The sequence below is a fragment of the Protopterus annectens genome, chromosome 11.part0 (genome assembly GCF_019279795.1).
Source record: "Protopterus annectens isolate FY-2018-M chromosome 11.part0, PAN1.0, whole genome shotgun sequence".
Taxonomy (NCBI): domain Eukaryota; kingdom Metazoa; phylum Chordata; order Ceratodontiformes; family Protopteridae; genus Protopterus; species Protopterus annectens.
Window position 1 is genome coordinate 1,561,766,128 of NC_056745.1, and position 27,611 is coordinate 1,561,793,738.

Consider the following 27,611-nt stretch of genomic DNA (forward strand, 5'->3'; position numbering starts at 1 on the left):
TGCACTTAAACATATCTTAGTCTCTTCCCACAAACCGTCTACGTGGAAACTGTACTCAAAGATTTTCTTACTGGGTTGTTAAACACAATATAGAACCTTTTACAGCTCCTATTACCGCAGTTCTAGAATTTCTCTCCAAGCTTTTTGACGAAGGAGCGGCAACAGCTACTATCAGAGTTCAACTGGCAGCCATCTCTAATTTTCATACTGGTGAGATGGGAATGCCTATTATGTCTCACAGATTATGCAAGGCCTTTCTAAAAGGTGCATTCTTACTTAGACCCCCGATCAGAGAACCTCCAACTCATTGGGACCTTAATTTTGTGCTATCTGCCCTGATTTAGCCATCCTTTAAACCCGCATCATCTTGTGATATAAAGTTTTTGTCCTGGAAAACTCTCCTTGGTAGCTATTACTTCTGCCAGACAGGTGTCAGAACTTCAAGTTCTCTCTATATGCCCTCCTTATATAGTTTTTCACAAAGACAGAGTGTTATTAAGAACTAATCCCTCATTCTTACCCAAAGTTTATTCAGAAAACAATCTAAATCAATCTATTGAATTACCTGTGTTCTTTCCAAATTATACTGACAAGGCAGAGTATACATTACATCAATTAGATGTAACAGCTGCATTTCTGTTTGCATAGGGCCAGAGATTTCAGAAAGTCTGACCAGATTTTTGTGTCATTTTTCAGACAAAAGAAAAGGATTGCCAGTTTCTAAAGTAACCTTGTCTAAATGATTTAGAGATTGCATCTCCTTCTCATAGAGTAAGAATAACAGACAGTTACCAGGTAAAAGGCCATTCCACGAGAGCGGTTTCAACATCCTGTGCTTTTCAGGCTAGGCTTCCCATTGACTCTGTTTGTGCAGCTGTCACATGGGTGAGACCTCATGCCTTTATTACTAATTACAGAGTTGATGTGGCCTCCTGGTGCAGGTCTTCCTTTGGTTCCACTATTGAGGAGTCTTTTTTTCCTAAGGCACCCTAGGGAAAGGAGCTAGGGATGCTGTCCCAACCAGCAAGAATTACAACGCGATAGGACAACATAACATTAAGAAGTTATGTACTCACCATAACATTCCATGTTTGTTGTCCATTTCGTCTATCTTCTTGCGTCCCACCCACCTTCCCCCTCCTTCGTTCCTGGAGGAACAGGTGGATAATCTTATAGATATGTATGTGGTTATGAAGGTTTGGAGTCTGATTCTTCTTTCTGTAGTCAGACAATCTGTATGTATTAATATGTGGGCATACTAAGTCTGTTTTCATTTGCAAACAAGACCTGGGGATTTTACCCAGTGCATCATGGGATGGGGGTTGGCCTCGGGCCAGTGGAGGCTCTCGAGCTTTTATATTTGGCCGGGTTGAAACCGATGCTCGGTTCCGAACCCAGCCAGCAAGAATATAGGCAAGATGGACAACAAACATGGAACGTTATGATGAGTACATAACTTCTTATTACATTTTTCCATTTATATGCATTATACATCACATATATGTTCTTTTTTGTAATTATCAGTCAAAAATTGCTGAAATCCTGCCTTCCTTTAAACCTCGCTTCTCCTGAACATTACTCTGCATGTAATGTTTCCACAATCTCCATTTATTTATATGTAATTTTCTCCTTCCCTTTTGTAAAGATCCAACTTCTGGTTGTTTTTTCTCTTTTATAATATTCAGTACTTCAAATACAATTGGTTTAGACTTTGTTTTCCATTTTCTAGTAATTGCTTTTTTGGCAGCCAACACAATTAATCTTAGTAAGTCCTTACTATGTCTAGGCAATTCAGATAGTGTCCCTTTTCTTACAAATCGTATCTTTAGTTACAGCCATTTGCTCACCCAATATTTCTGACAGAGTACTTTGTTAGGAATTTTTTAAATTTACCAACTCGCGGTCGAGTGGCGTTCGAAAGACATGCGTCGAATGGGCGTGCCTTTGTTGAAGGTTGGGCGTCGAGCTGGCACCTTGGCACTCGTAAAAAATCTACTGCCAATCATTAGCGGACTGGAGTTCCGCTGTGGCGACCCCTAACCGAGGAAAGCTGAAAGAAGAACAAACAACAAACAAAGTGTGTATATTTTCAGATATCCGTTACTTGGATTGATATTCTTTTGTTGGTTACCAGCTCTGGGTGTTTGGATTAATGCACCTTACATTAATTTTATTTGTTTGCATATTGCTTTGTTGCGAAGTTAGTCTGTGTGTTTATTTTTTGGGAAGAAATGATTCGCAAGTTTTGCTGTGTGTTGGTGTCCGCCATTAAACACAGTTCAGTAACGGAATCCTTGTCTACTGCCTCACTTATGATGACTCTTCATACAACAGTTATATATACATTAAAGAGCATCAGATAATGTTTACAGCATGCCAGTAATAAATGAATATTCATGCTAACTTCCTCATCATCTTCATGTTTATTCATGTGGGCAGCCTGTTGGGTGGGGTTTAGGCAGCCTTTGCTACTGCACATCGGGGGGGGGTACTGTTGTAAAACATCGTCGTTCCCACCTCCCTCATAGCAGAATTGCCTGCTCCATGATCGCTTCTCGCAGGAGGTAAGTATGTAATTCTGTGCAATGAGACCCCACCCCCGACTAAGAGGCTGACCTCTCATGCAGCACAGAGCTGGCCGGCTTCTATATTGCATATTGCAACAAGCCTAGGCTGTGTCCCTCCCCGCAGGATGGGTGAGGTGTTATTGGCTGCTCACTCCCATTGTCCTTCTGCTGTCGCTCCAGAGGCCGTGCAGCTAATAGAATATGGGTTGTATGGGCTCAGTAAGGGCTTTATCCCTTTGTGCCATGGGGCTGCTCATGATCAGAATTTTTAAAGTGTCTTTAAGAAGGGGCAGAAGAGATTCCCAGACTTTTGGGCCTAGCATGGAAAAGCAGTAGTCAGTAGAATTCAGCTGGATTTAGGATTTTGAAGTAGGAGTCAAGAAAGATCATGATTTCTTAGATTTTAGACGGGGGGGGTTTCTTATGAGCTTCACAGTTAAATAAGAGCGTGACTTATTATTTAGTAATTTGAAAAAGTTGTGATCCCAGCGGGAGGTCAGAGCTTCGTTTGACTGGAAGATATTTAACTTCTTGTAGAGCAAAACAGTGATGTCCATTTCTTTGGAAGAGGATGACGAAACAGCAGATGTTATTGAACATGGTCTGAAAACTGTTGTGTTCCTTTTAGGTGCAGCAGCTGCTAATGGGAGTCTGTATTCATCCTGACAAGTAAGATGACTTTGCCTATGACTGTTCTAGTGACTAGAACTAGAAAGGGAGATATTTTTTTTGCCCAGAACAAAAGTAAGTTTATTCTTTTCCTTGTGTTTTCCACGTGAAGTCTAAAGTTAAGAGAAGGATCTAGGCAGATTCCGATATATTTGAAGGACAGAATATTTTTCATTGGGATGTTGCTGTTATTGAACATGTGTAGTGAATATGAAATTATGTGGAATTTTCTTTTAGTACCAAACAACATAGTTTTAGTTTTAGAAGGATTTAGTAATAGATTTTTGTTTGTTGGTCAAATTAATGGGGGATAGGAAATCAGCCTACGGTTCACCTTGAAGTAAAGTAAAGGAGTGATTTGAGAGAAGTAAGAACCATGTTGTGGATGTAAAGTACGACATGGAATTATAGATGGTCATATGGTACCTTCTTGGCGTAAACAGAATAACAGGAGGTGTAAGTGTTGAGCCATAATGCACTCTTTTTTGAAGAGGGGGTTGAGGTGTTAAATTTGACAGAAAAGTGACAGTTAAAGAGATAGTTTTGGACCCATGGCATGACATCTGAGCTAATCCCTCTTTTGACAAGATGATCTAAGAGACTCAACGATTAACTTGATCAGATGCAATAAGGATGATAGATATGATGCCTGTAATCATTCCTTTATTCATAGCTAGCAAGATTGTGTTAGTAGAGTCCATAGTGTAATCATAGTGCTGCTTCAAGACCACAAGCCATGCTGTTTAGAGAAGGTGGTAGTTGTTTATGTATTGTAAACGCTGAATATAACTGAGCTTTCCTGGTATTTTCACTGAAGTGGAAAGTGTAGCGATTGGGCATTATTGTAAATCTTTGGTGGGTTTTGGCTGTTTGCTTAAAGATGTTACTATTGCAGATATCAGGCATGATACTTTGTGTTGTATTGGAGAGAAGACGTAATATATTCCCTGCAGTCATAGGAGAGGGGGAGAGAGAGAAAGTGTGTTTGTCCCAGCTGGGCCGTTTAGTTTTAACTGTTCAAGGAGAGGTTCTGTATCTTTATTTAAGATATTTTTTTTTTAAGTAAAAAGTAGGAATGTAGGGACTGGGTGATGGAGAAGCATGGTGTTGCTTTGCATTAATAGAGTAGGGTTGGGTTAGATTATTAAATTGTTTTATAAATTCAAAGGCCATGAACTGGGAGTCTGGATGGATTTTCCATGATAGTTCTGGTTTTATGTCCACTCAGTTAGTTGACTTTTTTTCCATAACTGTTTGGGGCCACATATTACAAAGAAGAGAGGTTTGAGTTTGATTGTTTTTTTGTGATATCTTCAGTAAGATTTAGTGAGACTTTGAATATGCACATACACATAGATAGGTTGGTAGATAGTAGGCAGTATCAACATGAGGATAGTAGCATTCAAGCTTATTGATGGTGTGGTGTAGTTCATAAGTTTGACACGGAAACTGGCTGAAAGTAGAAACACTATCTGCAGCTTGGCTAGAATTCCTAGTTCAACTACTGCAGTGGGGAAGTGTTTTTCTCTTATGATGTATGGACAGTGTATCAAATACAGAGACGTAGCTGTAGTCCACGATCTTACATAACGGTTCATTGCTCTGGAGTCTTTTCTTCAGGTGTCATCATTTTGCAACCTGCATCCCATTAATCAGGAATGATTGCCTTGTAGATGCTGGTCCTTCATATTTCCAGAACAACGACAGTGTAAGTGCAGCAGTTACTTTAGTCTGTACTATCCTAGAGTCAGTTTGTCACCAAGTCATGGGCCAGAGACTGACAGTTATGCAGTGAAAGGCTGCTTGTTTTACCTTAACATTATTCTTGGCGTTGTTATATAGCTTTTTATATTTAAGTTACTGACTAATGCTAATAGGTGTTGCATGGTTTGTCTTTCTTGTTTTCAGATGTTAGTAGTGTTCAAGTCTGCTCCGATCCTGAAGCGGGCCCTGAAGGTGAAGCAGGCCATGATGCAGCTGTACGTTCTGAAACTGCTGAAGATCCAAACCAAGTACCTCGGCCGTCAGTGGAGGAAGAGCAACATGAAGATCATGTCTGCTATCTATCAGAAGGTGCGGCATCATCTGAATGATGATTGGGCTTACGGAAATGGTAAGAACTGTGTTATGCAATGGGAGCATGAACTTACACAGTAATTTAATGTTATTCCACTGTCATCAGAGACTCATTTTAACAAAGGCCTCTCACATATGTCCTGTTGCTGCAGCTGATGCCCACACAGCTGCCAGTTTGTGTTTTTCTCTGTCCCTAAAACTTTCTTATACATCTTCCAGTGTATACCTACACCACAGTCTTCTATGGATTTATTAAAAAATGGCAAAACATTAACTGTGAATTCTGTGACTGTTGGGTTTTAATTTTGTGAGCTTGCCATATGTTATTGCTGGCCTTCACTGAGCCCACCATCTATGAACCATTGTAGATTGTTAAGTATAGTAAAATAAGTAAATGAATAAACAAATAAATAAACAAAAGAGTGATAACATATGAAGCGTAATTGGCCATAGGTGTGTGCGTGCGTGTGTGTGTGTGTGTGTGTGTGTGTGTGTGTGTGTGTGTGTGTGTGTGTGTGTGTGTGTGTGTGTGTTATTGGAGAATAACTACATCAGGTCCAGCCACCCAGAGGTGTGAACATTGGCTCTAGATTATTGTCACAGTTGTCACTGTTAATGCGGTTCTCTGACCTCATGTAAAAATGGGATAAAGAAGTGATGGATGGATGGATGTGAAATGCAAGGAAAGCAAAACTGATTTTTTTTGTATTTCTTTTCCCATGCAGTTATTAACAGCAAAGATATAGATTGTGTAGACAAAGGGAAATATGTGTTTATTTTTTAGTCACATTGCTTGTGATAGAAAATATTTTCCTACAATTTGGGCATAAATAATATTTTAGCCATTAGACAGAAGTGTGTAACACCTGTTTAGAAGTTAGAGCATAAGGGTCTTAAAGTACAAATGCATGTCCTCAGGTGGCTAAATGTATTGCCTTGTTCTGCTCTTAGTAATTCTCATTCTTTGCTTTCACTTAAATTTCTTTGCTTCTCTTTAACACCAGGTGTTAATTATCACAGTCTGACCTACTGCAATGTATGCCTGCTGGAGAATGTGGCATCCATTTCCCCAAAGGTTTTGTGTTACCTACTTGTTTTGTTCTTTTTTTTACTGAAATTTTATACGCTGGAACAAACAACCTAGCATATCTCTCAGCTGTCCAGATTTTCACAAAATGTCCAGCATACCTCTCAACCTCTTAGTGCAAGAAGTCTGGACAAAACTTGACATAATGGGGGAACAAAGGCCAAAAATAGGGACAGATTTTGAATATTCCTCTTAGAAACTTAGGAAGTTGCTAGAATAATAGGGTTTTTGTTATGGATTTTCTGAAGGCTATGAAGTCTGAAACTTAAATGTATTTCATTATTTAGTGACTTCAGTCCTCAGATCATCCTAGTGATTTGCTATAAAAATCACAATTTTTATGAGAAACAGACCAAAAATATGAGGCAAAAATCTGAACAATTGGGGGGTATGAATTATCCAGATTTGTGCCTCCTATTTTTGTGCTGTTCCTCATAAAAATGTGTGGTTTTCTGGCAAATCATTGAGGATTGAAGTCACTAAATAATGAGAGACATTTGAGTTTTACACTTCATATTCTTCAGAAAGTGCATGCTAACACGAAACCTGTTATTCTAGCAATATTCTAAATTTATAGGAGCAATATTTAGAATTTGTCCCTTTTGTAGGCCTTTGTCTCCCCCATCATTTTGAGCTTTGTCCAGATTTCTTGTCCTGTGTGGTGGAAAGGTATGTACGTAGTTGTTTTGTTCTCTTGTTTTCCTTCATTGGGGACAGCTTATCAGTACAGTGCTTCAGATCCTTCATTTTTCAAGTGGGGCATATTTTGTTCACTCTAGTCTGCCACCAGAATGTGTTAAACCTAATACAGCCATTTACTAACTGAATAAAAGAAGCACTAGAGCATGGCTCACTTTTCTTCCCTTTTTGGCTCCTAAGAATCTTTTTTAAATTTGAGATTGCTGCTTGTCAGGTCCATTTTCTATACACTTGTTCAGATAATGATTCAGAGATTAAAAGGATACAGGTTAACATAGAGACACTTATACATAACGCTTGTTTCACTATAGTATATGCACTGACTTGATAAAGTATCTATAAAAATATGGTTAAACTATTAATCTTACAGATCATTGCATAATCATATTCAAGACATAATCTCTATGGGTGGGAGTTAATTATTTCTTACAAGAATTACTGTTAAAGTTAGCTTTGGACACTATATATGTTTGTATATCCCTGTAGTTTAACTGTTGCCAGACTAGCATCAGTGAAACCACTAAGCATGAAAACAGTGTATGGGAAGGATTCGTACTTAAGTCAAACAAAATAAACCAATGTTTGCAGTTCATAAGAACTTCATCTTCCTTGCAGGAAACCAATGGTTAGATGACTATAGTGGACGGCTTGTAGAATGCTCTTGTCATCAACCATGTGGTAACCCCTTTGGCACATTGCTGTCCATTAGTGAGGGCAAATGTAATTTCTTTCATAGTTAAATTATAGAATGAAACAAATGCTATTTGGCGAATCATTGAGGACAATTTGGGAAGTAACCTGCTGTATTTGTTTGTTGATGCAGATATTGATGCCAGGCCGTGGGATTTCCAAGTAGAAGAGTGCACGCTAAGGGCAAACATCGAGAAGTTTAACAGTCGTCGCTATGACACTAATCTGAATGTAGACTTTACCCCAGTGGATAACTGTTTACAGAGTGTACTAGGACAAAGACTGGAGTTGCCTGAAGATTTTCACAGTACTTACGAGCTATGGCTGGAGCGGGAGGTCTTCTCCCAGTCTATCCGCTGGGAAGAACTTTTACAACCACACTGATGCATTGATGCATTGTCAGGACATCAGAAACTGTCCTTAACAGGAGGCAGCGAAATGACTACTAGGACAGCACAGCCAACTTCTAACTTATCCACATCCCTTTTCAGAATTAATTCAACATAAATATGCTTTATGTTTTGTTTTGGGGAAATAGTGAAAGGTTAATTTATTTGTCTCTTGCACCAGTTTACTGATGGGTCCAAGTTATTTATTCTGTTATATTCCCAAGTTTGAATTTGAAAATATTGTAGTCATAACTGCAGAACAATTTAGATTTGTTTGTAGTTTTGCTGTTTACTTCCTACCATCATTTTTCTTTATTTTTCTGCCATACCCTGAAAGTGAACATTTCTGTTTGTAACAGCAGATACATTACACCAATGGTTATATTTCAAATACAAACTCAGGATCAGAGCAAGTCTAAACAGTGTGCACATATTAGGAAGAAACTGTAAATGTACTAATTTTTGCCTGTATATTCTCTGGTCTAGTCTGCACCAAGTCAGCATGCAGATCTCAAAGAGACCATTTTAGATCTTGTACTCATGATAACTCCTTCAACATTCCAGGATTTTAGAATCGGTCCAGTCCTTTAGAAGACTTGTGTTCAGGGAATCACACTAAGTCACATGACCATCAGCTACTCCATCTACCTCTCTACTAATTCAGTGAGTCTTCTAAAACTGACTTTTCTCCATCCCAGCTAATTCTGGGACCAGTAAAGAGATTGAGGCATCCTGGAGTGGTGTACCCCCCCCCCGTGCACACATGTACTGTCCCAGGGGGTTATGCGCTGTAGGCACCATGGCCTGTCAGCCACTTCCCCATGTGTGACTCAGTCAAAGCCCTGCCTCCTCCTCTTTGTAGGCAACAACCACCTCCCCCCACATGCCTGGTCTCCATGAAGGATCAACTGTGGAGGTGTGTCTGAGCATGCACCAGTCTTTATCCCTCCCCTTGTGATGGGCAAGACAATGTAGGATACTCAAACCCCCACCTTGAGGTGGCTTCTCCAGTACTGGGGCTGCAGATCCAACTCAAGCTGTAAGAGTGGTAGTTATGGCTCCATCTCTGTGCCACAGAACTGATTTAGTAACTCAGGATCAGTGAATGTTGCAATAGTTTATTCTGCATGAGTCTTAACAATTTATGGCAAAAAAAGTACTTCTATTTTCCTTGCTGTGCTGTCTTCCCCAAGATGTATGTATCTGAAGTGATGAGATTCACGGGCAACAGTGTTAATCCAACAAATTGTGAATTTTCTTTTGTCTGAGTGAACACTAACCTGCAAAGCCTCAGCTACCATTTCAAGCAGTATCTGACAGTAGCTGAGATCACTCACTGCAGACTCCATCTTATCAAAGAAGTCATGTGACTCTTCAGTCTTCTTTGACTGGCCTTGAAGTTCATTTTGTATGCAGTTGTCAATTTTGTTAACCTCGTCCAAACTTGGCAGAACCCACTGTTTACATTTTTTCAGCCCATCCTCCACAGTGTCCAGATCTATAGTGTTACTTTGGCTAGTACAGAAGGTAATAATGGATTAATAAGCCACACAATGGTTTAAGGGAGTGGCTGGGCACAAGGGCCATCATTTCTTGCTGTAGGAATGAAGGACATTTCTATTTTTAACTGTCTACCCCCTGGTAACTGCAAGGCTTGCAATGACATCAGGCAGGGGATGCTCATGTTTCTGAATGCACACTTGCGGGATCTCTGCCTGTCTCAGCCTGTATACTAGCAGGAAAAGCAGCAACCTGATGGATACATTCACTACTAGAGAACTGCCGTGCAGCACAGGATCTCTGTTCCTTCCTGAGATCAAACAGCTGGCTAATTACTGCTGCTCCATCTTACCTCCCCGTCTGACCTTCTGGTTTCAAGGCCAGTTATCTGCCCCAGGTAAGTTGGGATCAAAACTACTGAGTCCGAGAGTTAGTGTATCTGATACTGAAGTAATACTTTTCAGCATTACCTATGGAAAGAAAGTCTGAAATACAAACTTGGATGGTATTTGTAATTATTTTGTTGACAATTTAGGAGTATGTTTTCTTTGTGTCAGAAAAACCTTTGAATATATGAAGTGCATAGTTGATTTTCATAATTTCTTCTTTTCCTCCGACTGTGTATTGCCAGTTTGGCTTCCTTTTTTGTTGTCCTTTGACATATAGGTAATGGTTATTTCAAAATCAGATTGACTTTTACAGTTATATTTTTATAGGATTACAGTTTCACCATCTTAGGAACAGGAAGGAAAAGCTGACAATGTATCCTTTATCAAATGCTTTTTCCTCACTTGAAAGTTAAAAAAAAACTTTGAATGGTTTATTTTTATCTACAGAAGGAGCTGTGGCACTAACATTAGGAACAAGGCTCAGTATTCCTATCATTATCTATGTATCAGTTGTCCTTATTTTGGACAACCTTATGATGAACACTGGAATCTGTATTGGGACTGTGAAAGAGAAACTACAAGTCAGACTTTTCTCCATCACAAATTAATGAAAGGGTACACAAGATGTGCTTAAAACTGGGAATCTTTTATAACAAATGAACTTTGAATTTGGTTTTAGAGCCTGGCCAACAGAATTTTAATAAAAAAATGTTGAGATATTTTCAAAAATTGATAGACACTGTGAATTTCAGTTCCCATCTCCCCACTAATAGGTATTTTATTATATGCCACACCTTGTATTAATTTCATAATTTACTAGATAAATGCCACATATAAGTGCTTTCAGTTTGAAAACTTTACTGCAAGGCTAAGTCATCAAGAGTTACATATTAAATTATTGAAAATCTTTTATGACCTCAGTATTAAGCAATGTGACATACATACATACATATATCAGGTAGCCATTCAGCGTTACTTTACTTTGAACATATCCATTAAAATATAGTTATCTGTTTTTCCTGACACAAAGGTAAATGTATACACATTCTCGTTAATCCTGTTTCTATTTGCTAGTAACATGTAGTTACTTTATTAAATATTGTTCAGAATCCTTGTTTCAAGAATCTTGTAAACAACACAAACCATACCAGTTTTGTTGTGTTTTTACTGGGGTTCCTTTGTGTGTCCATCATAATTTCATGCCTCCTTTAAAATGTCACTTTCACCATATCTGTGATCACAATCAGTCTCCAACCCTCTGAAACATATTTATTTAATTAGAGTTTGTTGACCAGGAAAAATATGATACTTAATGCAAAGATCAACTAATAGTGTGATAAAATTGTCAGAGTATAAGGGTTTCTGTAAAAATAGTTTGTATACAATGCCTTTTAAAAGGTTTACACAGTTACATATACGTGTATATATATATATTTTTTTTCTAAAAAACAATGCTAACCCTGATTACACTGCAGTAATCTACAGAACACAATCAGTGAATGTAAGGCAGATGGTGGTTACTGGACTTTAACATTTAAAACTTACCTTGTATTTAAATTATAATATTCTCAGAAATAATGCATTTCTACTACAGGACCCTTTAGAGGCATACAAAGATAAAGTATTGTGATCACTTCTTCCTCAGAGTAAATGAGGAACATCGGCTTTTCCATCACAGTTTCATTCTTTGTGTCAGTATACATTTTTTTACAGTCTGATTAACCTCAGGATTTATATAATTGTGAACATGTATTCATAGCCAAAAGAGAAGCTTAAGACAGATCATTTGAAAGTAGCTCACTGGAATTCTCTTTTAACATTTACTGTAACACTTGCTATACTTGGAAACACAATTGAAACACACTTGAATAGTTGTACTTAATTGTATAAATATTGTATTTAATGTTATTCTTAATTTAATTGTTATAAAAATATAAAAAGTTTAAAAAGTTTGTACAGAGGACTGGCGACAGCTATGAAAACCATAAAACTATACACGCTGATAATGATATCTGGAGCCATATATTTAAAGGATGTACTAATTCACCACAACTGAAATAGTTTGAAACAAATAAATGAGGTATGCAATCATGGGGGGGAGGGTTTGAACTGCTCATATACTAGACTCTTTTATGGGAAGCAGGGGTTCAGGGGACAGTTCATCCAAACAATTCTAATCAAAACTCCAACATACTTATATAGTTCATAGAAAAAAGTTCAAATACACTTAGATTTTTTTTCAGTGCTGTGAGTGCAAACCTTGCCATTCACACACAAAACACATGTACCCCACCACACACACACACACACACACACACACACACACACACACACACACACACACACACACTCTTGCTATAACCAGTTGTAACATAACTTCACCTTAGAGCTCTTCGAAAAGAACATTTTCAGAATTTATTACAAAAGAAAAATACTTGTATTTCTTTGACTTATGGCAGATTTGTTGACAGGGAACAGTATTAGATTTGTTCACCAAAATAGTTATCCTGCTTCTAAAGCAACTGAGCAGTTTGAATACAAGGGTATAATGGTGTTTCAAGCATTTCACAATCCTGTTGATGCATTACTGCTAGGCTTTTTATGTGAATGTGTATCTGGATTTATGTTTAATATCAAATGTAAAAGTTAGACTTTTAAGTATTGTATAAATTCAGGTCATCCAATCACCATGTTGTTGTGTTGACCAGTGTCTTATCCTTCTGTGCCTCCACCTACAGCCCAGGTAGTGACTAGTTTTCCTCTCACAGATGAAGACTGAGTAGGCAGCCCATATATATATATATATATAAATATATATATATATATATATATATATATATATATATACACACTCAAGTGTCATTCTGAACTACAATGTAAGAATTTATACTGGCTGCAGGAATCTGTCGTATGCTAAATCACAGTAACCTTTCTATTTGCCCTCTGCATTTGTCTCCAGCAGTATAGGTTTGCAGTAATGTAGTTTCAGCATGTTCAAATTACTTTGCACAGTCATAGGTTGCCCACATCATTTAGTGGTCCACTTTCTTGCCTGCCCCATACTTCATCAAGAAGTGTCTGACAACCCATGAAGGACAGCCACTTCTATGATCTGCAGACATCTCCACAGACAGATCTCAGAAAACACAGAGAGTTTGTTCCCTGAGCTGACATTTTCAGTAGACAGTGTCTGCATGCCAGTTACATTGTAGACATCTTTAGACCAGTGAGGTGTCATTGAAGAATGACCTTGTTGTTTAGCTGATACAACTTGGTGCTAGTGGGATTCTGATGATATGTCAGTGTTCTGAAAAGTATTATAGTCAAATAATTCCATTACTGAGAAGTCTAAATCTTCAAATTGTTTCCAGTATGTTTCTGCCAGAGTCCTATTTACTGTTTACTTTTGTTGACGTTTTCAAACATGATGCCCACTGATTACTTCCAAAGTTCTGCCTTATAAAAAAGAATGTAATTCAAGGGTTAAACCATGGCAGTAAGAGACAGAAGGCATGCAGTTTAAATTTCAACGTCTTTACAGGCTTAACTTGTGACCTTGTCTGTTTTTATGTGACACTGAGGCATACAAAACCTTAGAAGGCAGATCAAATCATCTTGAGCCAGATTTTACACCGTTGAGTGGTTAGCTCTGGTACAGCATGCAGTCTTTGATTCATGTTGGCCTACTTAGGGGATACTGAACACCATAGTTGATGACCAAGGTGGTTGAACTATACAACTGTTCCACGCTAGGCACCATCTAGAGTCTATGATGCTGCTGCCCACATATCTGTTCATGGGTGAGTTTCAGGTGGAAACACCAAGCATGTTTTTGGGAGGTGGGTGTTACCCACATAGACACAGGGAGAACCTGCAAATTCCACACAGGCATTGGCCGGAGGTCAGGATTAAATCATGTACTTTGTGCATGGGAAATGAAGACCTTAACCATTATGTGAACTGTGTCATTCCTTAGAAGGCAGAGATGACAAAAATTACAGGCAACTCATTTAGGCTTTCAGAAATCAGCATTTTGTTCGAGGATAAATAACTTAGCCTAAATCAGTTCTTTACAATGTGTTTTACAAAATTTTCAGACTTTAGTAAGTTATTTCAAAGAGTAATGCTCAAACACTGATAAATTTACTTTTATGCCATTCCAAAGTTATGTAAATCTTACTGGTTCTGGAGTGTAGCTCATAAGGTATTTCCCTGTGAGCTACAACACCAAAACCAAAAGGCTGCAGCACCGCTTCACCATAGAGCGGTACGGCTGAGTTATCGTCTGTACTCTTCTAGCGTGGCTGTCTCTGTTAGAATACAGCCAGGTAGCTACCCTTAGGGATCGCTGCAGTGTACTTGGTTTCTTGTCAGAGCTTAAAGCTACAGCAGTTATGCTTTTCAGCCTTGCCGCTCTACAGCGAAGCTGTGCTGCAGCCTTCTGGTTTCCGTGTTGTACCTTGCAGGGAAATGTATTGGAAGCTACAAGACACAACCCAAATATTAACCAAGGTAAGTCAAAGTTTGCATCTGCACTTGTAATAATAAACAGTCCCACCATGACAGTCTTATTTTGAAAAAAAAAATTAAACATTCTTTGACAGTTGCACGAATAGTTTCTAAAATAGTGTGATATAATGCTCCGAACACACTTCCTGCTGAACATTACAGTTAGTTGTACGTGAGCACCCATGATAGCTTTAGCCACAGATTCTCAGTCAGCCAGTATCCATCATTTTTGGCAAATTTGATAATAAAAAATACATTATTTTCTGACTTGTCAAACGAAGACTTGTTTAGGACATTGTCTGAGACTGTATTTTTGCTAATGCCAATTTCTGATGAGGAATCTTTTAACATTAAGAAAAGTCAGATGTAGTTGTATTGAAGCTTCAGAGAACTAGATTAGGCAGAAACCAGAAAAATGCATAAATATATATCTGCTACATTACGGAAATAAATAATTGGATATAAAACCAGAACTATGATACCTTTATGTTGTTTCTTATTTTCTAATTAAACAATGTACAGTGTGTTGCATATGTGTTTTTAAAAAGTTTGCAGACTTCTTCTACAATACAGGCCCAGTACTTTCCAGCTTCTACTTGACAGATGTGTAAAATATCATGTAAACATTCTGATCAGTTTTATATTCTAATATCCCATTCTAGGTCACCATGGATGCAGCGAGTAGCTGCTTATTCATGGCATGCCATTTTAGCTGCTTTGTTGGTCAGCAGGAGGCAGCTGAAGCTTGTTTGTGTCCTGCCACCAATTGCTGTTAACAGCTGCTGATGCATCTCCTTTTCCAGTTAAAAAGGAACAGAAGAATTGAGGGGTAGCCCATGTATTTACAGGTGATTGATACATAACAAGACCTTAGTCCAGTCCAGAAATTTCTGTCACAATAACAGCATCATGTGTTCAGTTTGGATAGCCAACAGCAAGCAGCCATCTTCACAGCTGACTGCATTTCTGTTTTCTTTTGATCACAAAAGCTAGTGTGAAAGTAAAGCAGGCTTCCTTAGCAGTAACCTTTCAAGAACTGTATGTTTTCTTTGATGCAGAAATGTCAGGAGTTGTATATTTCATTAGATGCATAAAATGTATAACTGGCTGTTTTCATAGAATATATCTCTACAGTTTTCATACTCATTTCTGCCTGTCACAATTTGCATTACATCATATTACAATCAAGGGTGATTCATGATACTTGCAGCCTTTCCATTTTTATTTATAAAAGTGTTTTTTTTTTTTTAGTTTTCATTTCCATTGAATAGATTTCATTAAAATGTATTACTTTGCTCCTTTCAGAACTGATTCAGCACACATTTCATTCTGGACATGCAGAGAATTGTTCTGTAATAAAAAATGTAAAAAAATCTATCTCTGATTTATCCAGGTGGATTTTTAACACAGCGTAGAATTTGGCTTTACTCCACCCTTGAGAAAAAGGCAGTTCTGCTTTGTGACACCTCTTCCTCCTCCTATTTTAAAGAACATAGAAATGGCATTGCAGTGAGGGATGGCCAGGGTGCAAGACCAGTCAGCAAGCAGCCATTTCTTCATTGGCTTTGAGTCAGCCAGAAGTGAAAGTAAAACAAATGTTTAGTTCAACTCAAGTGTTAACTGTTGTGGAGAGAATGAGATGAAGATGTGGGAATATAAAAAAAACATTGTTTTCTTTAATATTTTTTCTGAGTTCGTTTGGTTAATGTTGTTAGTCGCTTATTAGATATGCATTTGTGCTGTTGTGTACATGCAATGTCACTTGTTTGAATTCAGGTAAAACAGTTCAGAAAAAAAATAGTCTGACTTGTGCAACTGTGGGATTATATTGATGTACAAAAATAACAAATATGTAGCTGTTTTGTTTAAAACAGTGTGAACACATATGGGCATAATTGGCTGTTACAGGTACAGTCACCCATTGCCTTGTCAAAGTCTGAAGCCTGAACCTACTTTCTGGTGAGAGCAACCTTTTTAGGCTCCATTATGATATTAATCTTTGAGGCATTTAAAGAGCACTTTTCTAAAAAAAAAATCTTCAAATCTGATTAAAGACAATTTTTGAAGATAGGAATATGCAGAGAAGTTGAAAACATCCATTGTTTGGCTCCAACTTCATAAAAGAATTTAGCAAATTAAGCCCATTCTGATTATTTTTAGAAATCATAGAGTAGTCTGAATTAATCTGAGTTGGGCTGCTAGAAAATAAATACTTACATGAAGCTGCCTTGTTCTTTTTCTCCTTTGTATAAACATTGCAGTCAAGTAGAGATTATTTGGTCTGTACTATGGATAATAAACCTTACAATCAAGTAGAAATGACTCCATATGTACTATGGGTAAAAGAGATGGACTAATTTAAGGAAACTGTAACATAAGATGTAGCACTTTAATTCTGAGTATTCCGATTTGTTGAAGATTACTATGCAGAAAAACTAATTTTTAAACTAAATCTTTGATTTTTATGCAAGGAATTCAGCGAGCCAGGAATGTAAATACCTGTGTACACAAAGCAGTCAAATTCCAGTTCAAGTGAAATCTAGACAAGAACAAGTGCCTTCAACAGAGGGCCCTTTGAGACGAAGCGAAAGACTGCTTTCTAATAGAACTAACTTAAGTACCAACAACGACTCAGGACAACAGAATGACCCTAACGAGCCGGTTTTTCGGAAGGACGGGCAGCAACTGAATACAACATATGCCACAGCTGCCCGGAGCCAGAAATCCAGATACTGGAACAACAAGAACAAACGTTAACTAAAAAACTTGACTTGGTAAAAAATTCAACTGGGGACTTTGTCATTTACAACTATTCATCAGTAGACTTGGACCCAGTATTGACAGATGTCCTTGCCAAAGGCAACACTTTTGTGCCAACTAAGAGTATGAACCTTGCACAAGTCTTGATAGAACTGAAATGTTTTGTTCGTAAATTGAATTTAACCTGCTTATTAGGTAACAATGATACGAGTAGTACTAGATTTAAACCAGCAAGCACATTTAATCCACCACTTCACCCCTTATTGAGTCTTTTTGAAGGTGTTTCAGAAATGGACATTAGGCACTTGTATTCATCTTCAAGACACTCTAATACCCAGGATAACATCACAAAGGTAGAAAAAGAAGCTTTAGAACTACTGAGAACACAAGGGGTGAGATGTATAAAACCAGATAAGGGAGGGGGTCTGGTTATTTTAGATGTAGATGACTGCATCTTTAAGATGGAAGAAGTTCTGCTAAGCACAGCTTACAGTGTAGCCACACTAAATGAGTACAATATAGCTCAAAGTAGGGTCAAAGGCTACCTGAGAGATTTCTTCATTGAAGGGAGAATCGATTTGGACACATTCAACTTCATAAATATTCCTTTCCCTAAGCTTGCAGTAATGTTCGGAATTCCGAAAATCCATAAAAACCTTAACAACCCCCCTATGAGATGTTTAATAGACGCAAGATCTTCCCTTACATACCCCTGTTCAAAACTAGTCGACTTCATTCTACAAAAATATATTAAGAAACTACCTCAAATTTGTAAAGACTCTTGGTCACTGTTATCAAACTTAAACGACATAGAAATGGATTTTGATGACAACTTTTTAACGATAGACGTAATTGACTTATATACGTCTATACCCCATATGGAAGCCACTGAATGGTCTGAATTAATGTTGAAACACCTTGAAGCATCAGACCATGAAACTAAACTAGTTACTGAATTATTAGACATCATTTTGAGTAATAACTTTTTCACTTTTAACAACAGTTACTATTTACAGAAACAAGGTGTAGCGATGGGCTCACCTTGTGGAGCTAGTTTAGCAAACATTGTAGTAGCCCACTGGGAGAAAGCATTCATGATTGAAAACTCCAGGAATAGTAAAATTAAACTATATACTAGATTCCCGGATGACATTTTTGTCATTTTCAAGGGTAACCAAAATGAAGCTTCTGAATTCGTCGAATATTTAAATTCAACCACTAACTTTTTTAAATTTACTTATACTTTCAATTCGGACCATATTGACTATTTGGACCTCTCATTAACTAGGGACACGAATTCTAATGGTATTATATCCAACATATACCGAAAACCAACATATTGTAACTCTTACTTGCACTTTTCTAGTGCCCACCCTTTTAAACAAAAACGTTCCATTGTTAAGGGACAACTAATGAGAGCTACAAGACTATGTACACTTGATAATGACTTTGACATTGAATGTGACAATTTAAAAAACATGTTCATGAACCGTGGGTACCCTAAGTCACTATTATTGGAAATAATTAGTGAAATTAAACTGAAAAGAACGAAAGGAATTTTAACAGCTATCCTCAGAAGTAAAGAACCAACAAATAGACTATGTTCAAATTTGATAGACATGTCATACCAAGATAATTCAATAGGGAGAGAAGGAATTATTGTAACACCATTAGTAACACAGGGTAGAAATAAGGAGAAAGCTGACATTAGCTTCATTACAACTTTTAATAAAGACAGTGACGCTATACTATCAATACTAATTAAAAACTGGCAATTGTTGGGGAGAGACTTCAACTTACTGACTCGACTAGGCACTAGGTTTTCAGTCATTTTCAAGAAGGGAATCAACTTGAAAAAGACATTGGAAAACAAAGTCACTACTTTCAGCAACAAAACCAAAGGGTGTTTTCAGTGTGGAATGTGTAGGATGTGTAAGAATGTTAAGCCTATGAACAAATTCACAGTCAACAAGATTCAAACACAATTTGTGATAAAACAAAGACTTGATTGTAATTCTAAAAGTATTATTTTATTTGGCACAGTGTAACCTTTGTCCTGCTTACTATATTGGCAAGACGGATCGCAGATTTAGAGATAGAGTATATGAACACACATACGCTATCTCTAAAAATAAAAAAGAAAATGCCTTGGCAAGACACATAGAACAGTGCCCTGACCATAGTTTTTTATTTACAGCGATTGACCAATTAGTTGAAAATATTAGAGGCGGTCCTACATCTTTATTACTTGAATGTGCTGAACTAGTTTGGCAACTAAAACTAAATGCATGCACATTCCCTGGTCTGAACGACCACTGTAGCATTGCTTGTTGGCTGAAACTCAAAAGCTATATGAGACTGTAAACAACATATCTATAGCCAGGTCTTGTTGAAAGAATTGTGAAACATCCAAAGAAAAGTTTTATTTTATTTTATTTTAATTATAGCACTTTAAACTGAATAGAGAGTGTTCTGCTGCATGAATAATTTTAAAGTCTAAATGTCATTTTGATAGCTAGTCAACGTATTGAAATGGAATAGAGTGATCGAGTGACTTTTATAAAAGAAAGGCACCTATAGTGTTAATACACGGACAACAGTCATTAATATGCATGAGTATGGGCGAATTGATTGGTTACCATTAACCACATGTGTTTTTAAATTCAATGTTATTACTACAACTCTTAGTGATACCACTTTTGTCTTTTCTGAAGAAGTTGCAGGCGCAACGAAAACGTTTTACGTTTTAATAAACAGTTTTAACATTATTGAGACTTGGCGTGTGTATATACACTGGGATTGACCCGTGCACTAGGACTGCTCCCACTGAAGAATTCCGGTTTGTTTGTTTCTTGAGAGTTTATAGTTTTTCCGTTTTCGAAATGTGTTTAAGTAGTTGGTTGTTACAAGTATATTCATTCGTTGCCTTCTCAAAGTCTCAGGGACAAAGAAGGTGTTCTGTAAAATGCTATTAGATGATTCTTAATTCTGTCAATTCATTGAGTTAATTTTCTGGGTCTGTAGGGATCTTCCTTGAGTAATGTCTTCCTTGACAAATATGGAAACACCATCGCAATTACCATTGGGTTTGAAGACATGAAAAGTGCAAAACCCAGGTATAAAGGGACTGCTGTCACACTGAAAGAATGTTTAGTATCTTTGTTCTTGGTACCAGATTGGTCTAGTTGGTGGCACTGTATGTTGTGATTATTGTCACAGCACAGACATTAGTAGTCTTCCCGGAAAAAAAGAGAGTATGCATGTGTCTCTTTAAAAAAAATAGTCTTATTAGATTTCAAGTACTGAAAAAAATTGTTTTACATTGAGAAAAGGGTTACAAATACTTTATTGTCCAGAGTAAACATTTTTGTCACAAAAAGTACTTTATCAGACTCTGCTAATTACTCAGATTTTTGATGTAATTACTAGCAGAAAAAATAAATAAGCATCTTACTTAATATATTTATTACAAACAATTAATTTCTGTGATAGCATATAACCTTAGTAAAATCCTTTATATGTTTCTTAAATCTTCGTTTTCTTTAAAAAAAACATAATAAATTAACTATTAATTATTAAAATTTAATATGCTCATCAAGACGTCCTGAATTCAAGGCATTAAGTTGTTTCTGTCATTACTCTTTCGTATCTAAGAAATTTTTTGCATCTCCCCTTGGATATCAGGCTTTTTTTTGTATCAGTCACATAAAAAATAAAAGTCTTAAAATTTGTATGTTTCAAAGTATGTTTACATAATGCATTTTTTGTATTTCTCTTTTTTATTGCATGACAGTGCTCATAAATCATTGCATTCAGCTTCCTAATCCTTCTCCCAATATACAACTACCATGTCATATATTCAGCAGCATAACCACATTATTAGTGGTACAAATGCAATATTTTGGAGGTTCATAACTTCTTTCTGTGTTGAATCAATAAAAGGGTGGGCAATTTGCTACAAACTCACACTGAATACACCAGTTGCACGCATATTTTTCTCCAACTCTTATATCACCAGATTTAACTGTACCGTTTTCTTTCTCAAAACTGCCCTTTAAATGTGGGCTTCATCTACCACTTGTTTAAACAATGGGTCCCCACCCAGAATATGCCAATTATTGTTAATAATATTCTTAATTTCTGGTGTATTCAACGTATAACTTAGGACCATCCCCATGGTATAACCTTGTTCCAATTTTACCATTTCCTTATCTATCTCTAAGGGGTCTATATTTTTGGGCTTTTTCCCAAACTGTATTATTTAATTTGGTAATTAGTTGTGCAGGGTACTCTCTCAGTAAAACTTTGAATATAAAGATGGCAGCTTCTTCTCAAAATCTTTCTCTGTACTACACAACCTGATAGCTCTTGTCAACTGCTACTTAACAATACTCTCCGTTTGGTAAAGCAGATGCATACTATTTAACTCTAAATAACTATTTCTTGCTACTCCTTTCTTTGCTGTAGATATAAAAATCCATTCAATTTCCAAACATTTCTGTAAATTTTATTTCTAAAAAAAATAAAACTACACTTAATAAAATTAAACTTTAAAAATGTTAAACTTTAAAAAGGCCAATACAACATCAAACTGCTAAACTTAAAATGAACTGCAGGGGCATCTAACCCTACTACTTACCTGTGAACCTATAAAAAACGATAATAGAATTAAGATATTTCTAAAACTCTTCCAACAAATTTGCTCTACCTGGCCACACAAAATGAATGTAATCAATGAATTTTAAAGATTTTTTTACTAGAAGTATAAAAAATATTATCATGCAAATATAATTTTTCCACATAACCTAAAACAATATTGGCATAACTGAAGGCCATTGCTGCCCCATTTACTACACCTTGTATTTGCTGATAAGTCTTCTTAAATAAATTTATGCTTCAAAATCAGTTCTAAACAAGAATTAATAAAATCAGCTTTTCTTGTGGTGTAATCACTATATTCTGTAAGATGCCCTTTAAACCACAATATGGACCAGTGTGAACTGGCTAGAAATATTACTTGTAACTAACCAGTCTTCGGTCATAATAACAATATTCTTTAATTTATCTATACAGGCCACGGGTCTAAAACAAAAACCTTTGATTGATTTGATCAAAGATTTCAACTTGTGCTCCCATAAAGATTCAGATAATCTTTTATTATATCCAATAGTAGCAGCAGCAGCTTCAAAAACAGAAGCTATGTTAAACATAGGTTGAAATCTTAGGTCAAATCAATTTATTTTTTTGGTTAGAACTAACTGCTGTGACAGAGTCAGCTGCCTTTTTCTGCTCCAATGTGGGATTGACTCTGTTGTTGTTTTTTGTATTCAGTTATGGTTTCATCTCTCTCTTCTCCAGTAGCACAGAAGCTGAATTGAACAGGAATAGGATTGCTTTTTAGGAAATCTGGCAGGAAAAAAAGTGTAGCAGTTAGCTTAAAGGGCTAAACTCTAACTTGCTAATGTGTTGCTTCCTGTTCCAAAGGTACAGGGTTTGAATCAATCATTCCACACCTATATTTACTTAATGTGCGACCTTGATTAAGTTACTTAACCAGACACTGCTCTAGAGAAATTAGTAATGCAGGCTATGTTCCTTAATGGTCTCATGGATTGCATACATAGTAATTACCTATGAAATCCTTCCCTTTTATGTATTTATGAAACTCAGTGACAGATTTACACACACAGTGGCTAGGTATATATATTATAGTTTGCCACAGGGAAACTATAAGTCACAGGGACTGGTCTATGCCACTTTTACTTGCTCTTTTTTCTTTTGGTAAAACTAAAAGGACTGTACACACTCATGCCATCAAACATCTAGGTGGGCTACAGAAAAAGTATAACAGTGCTTGTATAGACATGCATTGGAAGCAAACAACATTTGTTTGAGGATTCACAGTCTACAAATAATGCCTAAGGCACTGTTAATCTAAATGGCATTGTGAATTGCATGCATCAGTAGTTAAGGGGCATTTAAAAATATATGTAAAATTTGTAATTCATTTTGCATATATAAAATGTAGATAAAATTCTTACATGTTTTATATGGGTCTATAAGTGCTTGCTTGCTAGTAGATCATGGCACACATGCTTGCTGCCACTTGCTCGAAAAGGCAAGTGCAGTAACTCCCACTTAGCCAACCTTACATAACTAGTTAGTCCTCCCAACACACTGTCCCATGAAACTGTACAGTCCTAACTCTAACCTTAAAACTCCCATCAAGTTCCTAAATTAACTCCTCACTCCTTAATCATAAAACTCCACCCCCTCCATAAACCTAAAATTCCTAAAATCACTCCTTAAAGCTAACCCCCCCAGAAAAAAAACTAAATTCCCTGATAACTTCCTAAACCTAAATTCCCTTACTGGTCCCTAAGCCTAAAACTTTATTACTACACCCTAACCCTAAACCCCTGCCCCACTCCCTAACCTTAAAACCCATAGCCCATTCCCCAGCTTTAAACCTCACTTCCCATTCCTAACCCTAAATCTCTTCTCCCACTCTCTAACCCTAATTCCCCTTCCCAATTTATTTATTTACTTATTTGACATTTGTTTACTAGGAAAGTCTGACTGGGTTTTCAGTGGAAGCCTGGGGAGAAAAGCTCCACAGTACACATTAAACAGAATTTTAAAAACTTGAACAATGGTTACATATATTAAGACAATAACAAAGTAGTACAATATGTGAAATATAGTAAAAGAAAAATAAGCATAATATAAAGGCAAGCAATAAAGTTGACCATATATTATGTACAAGGTTGAAGAGAGTTCATAATGTGCATGTTACATAATGATATATGAAAAATATATAACAGAATAAGTAATAGGTCATAAAAGCCATATACTTTTCCTGGCAGGAGAACTAGACAGTAAATTTCAGTCAAATTCTGGGATAGATAAAGGTTAGTGGAAGAATATAAATAAAGGACATTAGAATATTAAGGAATTAAAGAGAGGTGAGGCTAGAAAGTACATAAAGCAGGAAGGGAAGTAGACTATTTTAAGAGAAAGTCTATTAAGAGTGGGGAAGAAGGGAATAGAAAAGAGTACTAAGATGGCAGGGTGCATGGGCAGATCCAATTATTGGTTAGATGTTCTTTCATCCTAGACTTGAAGGAATAGCAGTGGGGTATAAGTCTGATTGCTTCTGGAATGCTATTTCATGATCTTTGAGGTTTGTAAATAGATAGTAGATACTTGCGACAGGAGCATAGGTCAAGAGATGGAATATAGTGTTGAAGTAGTGACAATGTACTTTGTGAAAATGAGGAGTTGTATAGTAATTTGGGAGTTAAAGTTAGTTGATTAAAGGTGAGAAGGTGGGGGAGTTCAAGCCAATTTAGGGCCTTGAGAGCAGAGCAATGGTGAGAGTAGTGGGCCTGCCCTGTGGCAAATTTAGCTACTTTATTATATCGTTGATGAAGTTTTGCTTTGAGGGAAAAGTGAAGATTGGTTAGGACAGGTGAAGTATATAGAAGGAGGTGGCAAGGGTTATGCTTGTGGAGTTGGACATGAATTTCTTAGCCCTGTACATCATGCCCAATTTTTGATTTTTTTTTTTAATGATGTTGCTGATATGTAGGTCAAACCTAAGATTGTTTTCAATAGTTACACCTAACAGTTTTGTATGTGAAACCACATTGATTAAAGTATTGTTCAGAGAAGTAATATTTATTTATTTATTTATTTATTTCCAGTTTGATAACCGGGGAAGTCCACTGGGCCCGAAAGCCCGTTTTCAGTGGAGGCCAAGCTCCATGATAATACATTACACACAAAAACACAGCAGAACAGATGTAAACTAATACACACAAAAACACACTCTGTTCTAATAGCATAATACTTTAACAATTTCCAAACAAGAATGAGGTGCATTGGGCACTATACATAAGAAAAAGATATATTAGTGCAACTGTGAATGTTAGTAAAGTAGGAAAGGAAAGGAAATTATAGATAGAGTTTGAATGCAAGAGCAGGGATGCATAGGAGAAACGAAGAAGAAGCAAAGAAATTAAAGGAGAGGTGTCAGAAGAGGATAGTAAAAGAACAGATAACTAATGTTCAAATTGTGGTTGAGTCCAGGAGACCACCTTGAGAAAAAAGTCAAAAGATTTAAGGTGAGAGTAAGCATAGCACTTGAAGGAAAATAAAGGGTTTATTCAGGGAGGAAGGAGGAGATAATGAAGAAGAGAGAGGGGAGCTAGGGAGAGTGTCAGAAGAAGGGGAACCAGGGGGGTGGGATGGAACTAGGATAAATTGAGATCTAGGTAGGAAGTATACAATTACATTTCCAATTTTGGAAAAGGTGAGAATGAAGAAGAGATTTAAAGTGTTCATAGATTGTAGTGGCTCTTAGAAGGGAAGGAAGTGAGTTCCATTTTTTTGCTGTAGTATAGGAAAGTAGGAGTTGGCCACGGGGTCGTTTGGGTTTGTAAACTGAAATAAGATTTTGGTGGCTAGATCTTAGGGGCCTTGGAGGATTGTATATGGTGAAGGTATTAGATAATGCTGGGCAAGCAGTGGGTTTAAAGATTAGTTTGTGTGCAGTAGTAAGTTGGAGGAAATTGAGTTGATTAGGGAGTTCTAGCCATTGAAGACTACGGAGGCAGATGCAGTGGTGTGTAGAATGAGTGGAGTTAGTAGCGAATTTGGCAATTTTGTAGTAGCAACTTTCAAGTTTTGTGGAGATAGAAGTGGAGAGATTGGATAGAAGAGGAGCACCATACAGTAGAGAAGGGAGAAGGAAGGTAGTGGCGAGAGTTTGTCTTGAAGATGGAGTAAGAAAGTTTGCATTTCTATAAAGCATACCGAGCTTCTGATGAGTTTTCTTTATGTTTAGTTGAATATGATTATTAAATTTCAGGTGTTCATCAATGGTTACTCCGAGTAATTTAGCACTACTAACAACTTCTATTGAGGACTGGGAGAGGCTAGAAATTATGAAGGATGACTTATCAGGAGTCAGAGCTTTTGAGGGGGAGAAGAGAATGATGTGGGATTTATTGGCATTGAGGGAAAGATGATTTTGAAGCATCCAATTTTCTATGGTTGTGAAGGCCAATTGGGTTTTGGCTTGGAGCTCGGGAAGGTTGGGCGCAGAGCAGATAACAGTGGAGTCATCTGCGTATTGTACTATTTGAGCAAGAGGAATAGAAGAGTGGAGATCATTGATAAAGATGTTAAAGAGCAAAGGCCGAGAATAGAACCCTGAGGGACTCGGTAGGGGTAGGTAGGAATTTTGAGGTACCAGTATTCCATTTCACAGCTTGGGATCTATCAGAGAGATAACTTCTGAACCAAGAAAGAGAGTTGTGGGAGAGATTGAGGTTAGAGAGGTGGTTGAGAAGGAGAGTGTGGGATATAGTGTCGAAGGCCTTAGAAAGGTCAAGAAGAACAGTGGAGACAATTTTTCCAGAGTCATGGGCTTGGTTGACAATTTCTAGGAAGGAATGAAGAGCGGTTATGGTACTGTGGCCAGGCCGAAACCCATGTTGTGTGGGAGTGAGGAGATGGTTATCGAGAAGGTAGGGCATGAGTTGCTGGTGTATGCATTTTTCAAGAATTTTCGAGATTGGGGAAAGAATTGCTATTGGGCGGAAGTTAGAGATGGTGTTATTTTTGCCTCCTTTATGGAAAGGCAGAATGTGGGCAGCTCTCCAAAGTTTGGGAACATAAGATTCTTGGATGGATCTATTGATGAGAATGCTGATAGGTATGGCAATGCCATTTGCTGCGAGCTTGAGAAAGAGTGATGGAATGTTGTCAGGGGCATTGGAGCATGGTTTGAGTTTGCGAAGAAGTTGTTTGATACTGGTGGTAGACACGGGATGTAGAATGAAAGTGGGAGGTGGGTTATGAGAGTTGGAGTGAGGGATGGGTGTAGAAGGATGCTTTGGGTTAGGGGTAGGGGTGGAAGAGGAGAAGGATTTAGTCAGTTCAGCTATTGAGCCAGTAAAAAACGAGTTAAAGAGAGTTGCTATTTCAGTGTCAGTCTTATTATTGTCTGGACAGGGATTGGATTTTGTACCTGGATGTAAGAGTGAATTGATAGAATTCCAGAATTTTTTGGGATTATTTGTGAGGGAGGACTGAAGTTTGCCGTAGTAAGATTTCTTATCCTTTATAATAAGTTTTTTAGCAATATTGCGGAGTTGCTTAAATTGCAGTAAAGAGGCTGGGTTTTTATTTTTGTTGTATAGTTTCCATGTTTTGTCCCTTTGTCGCATTAGAGTTTTAGTGTCTTTAGTTAGCCAAGGGGCAGAGTTGA

General features: G+C 37.2%; 1 protein-coding gene across 1 annotated transcript in view; it reads left to right on the forward strand.

The window, feature by feature from the left end:
- STRIP2 (striatin interacting protein 2) overlaps nt 1-15,048 on the forward strand; it is a 1,652,725-nt gene extending 1,637,677 nt beyond the window's left edge. The window contains exons 20-21 of the mRNA XM_044088838.1: nt 5,145-5,349; nt 7,922-15,048. Of these exons, the coding sequence (XP_043944773.1) occupies nt 5,145-5,349; nt 7,922-8,172 (456 nt within the window). The 3' untranslated portion in view covers nt 8,173-15,048. The remainder of the gene's footprint in view (nt 1-5,144; nt 5,350-7,921) is intronic.
- Nucleotides 15,049-27,611: the final 12,563 nt, after the last annotated feature.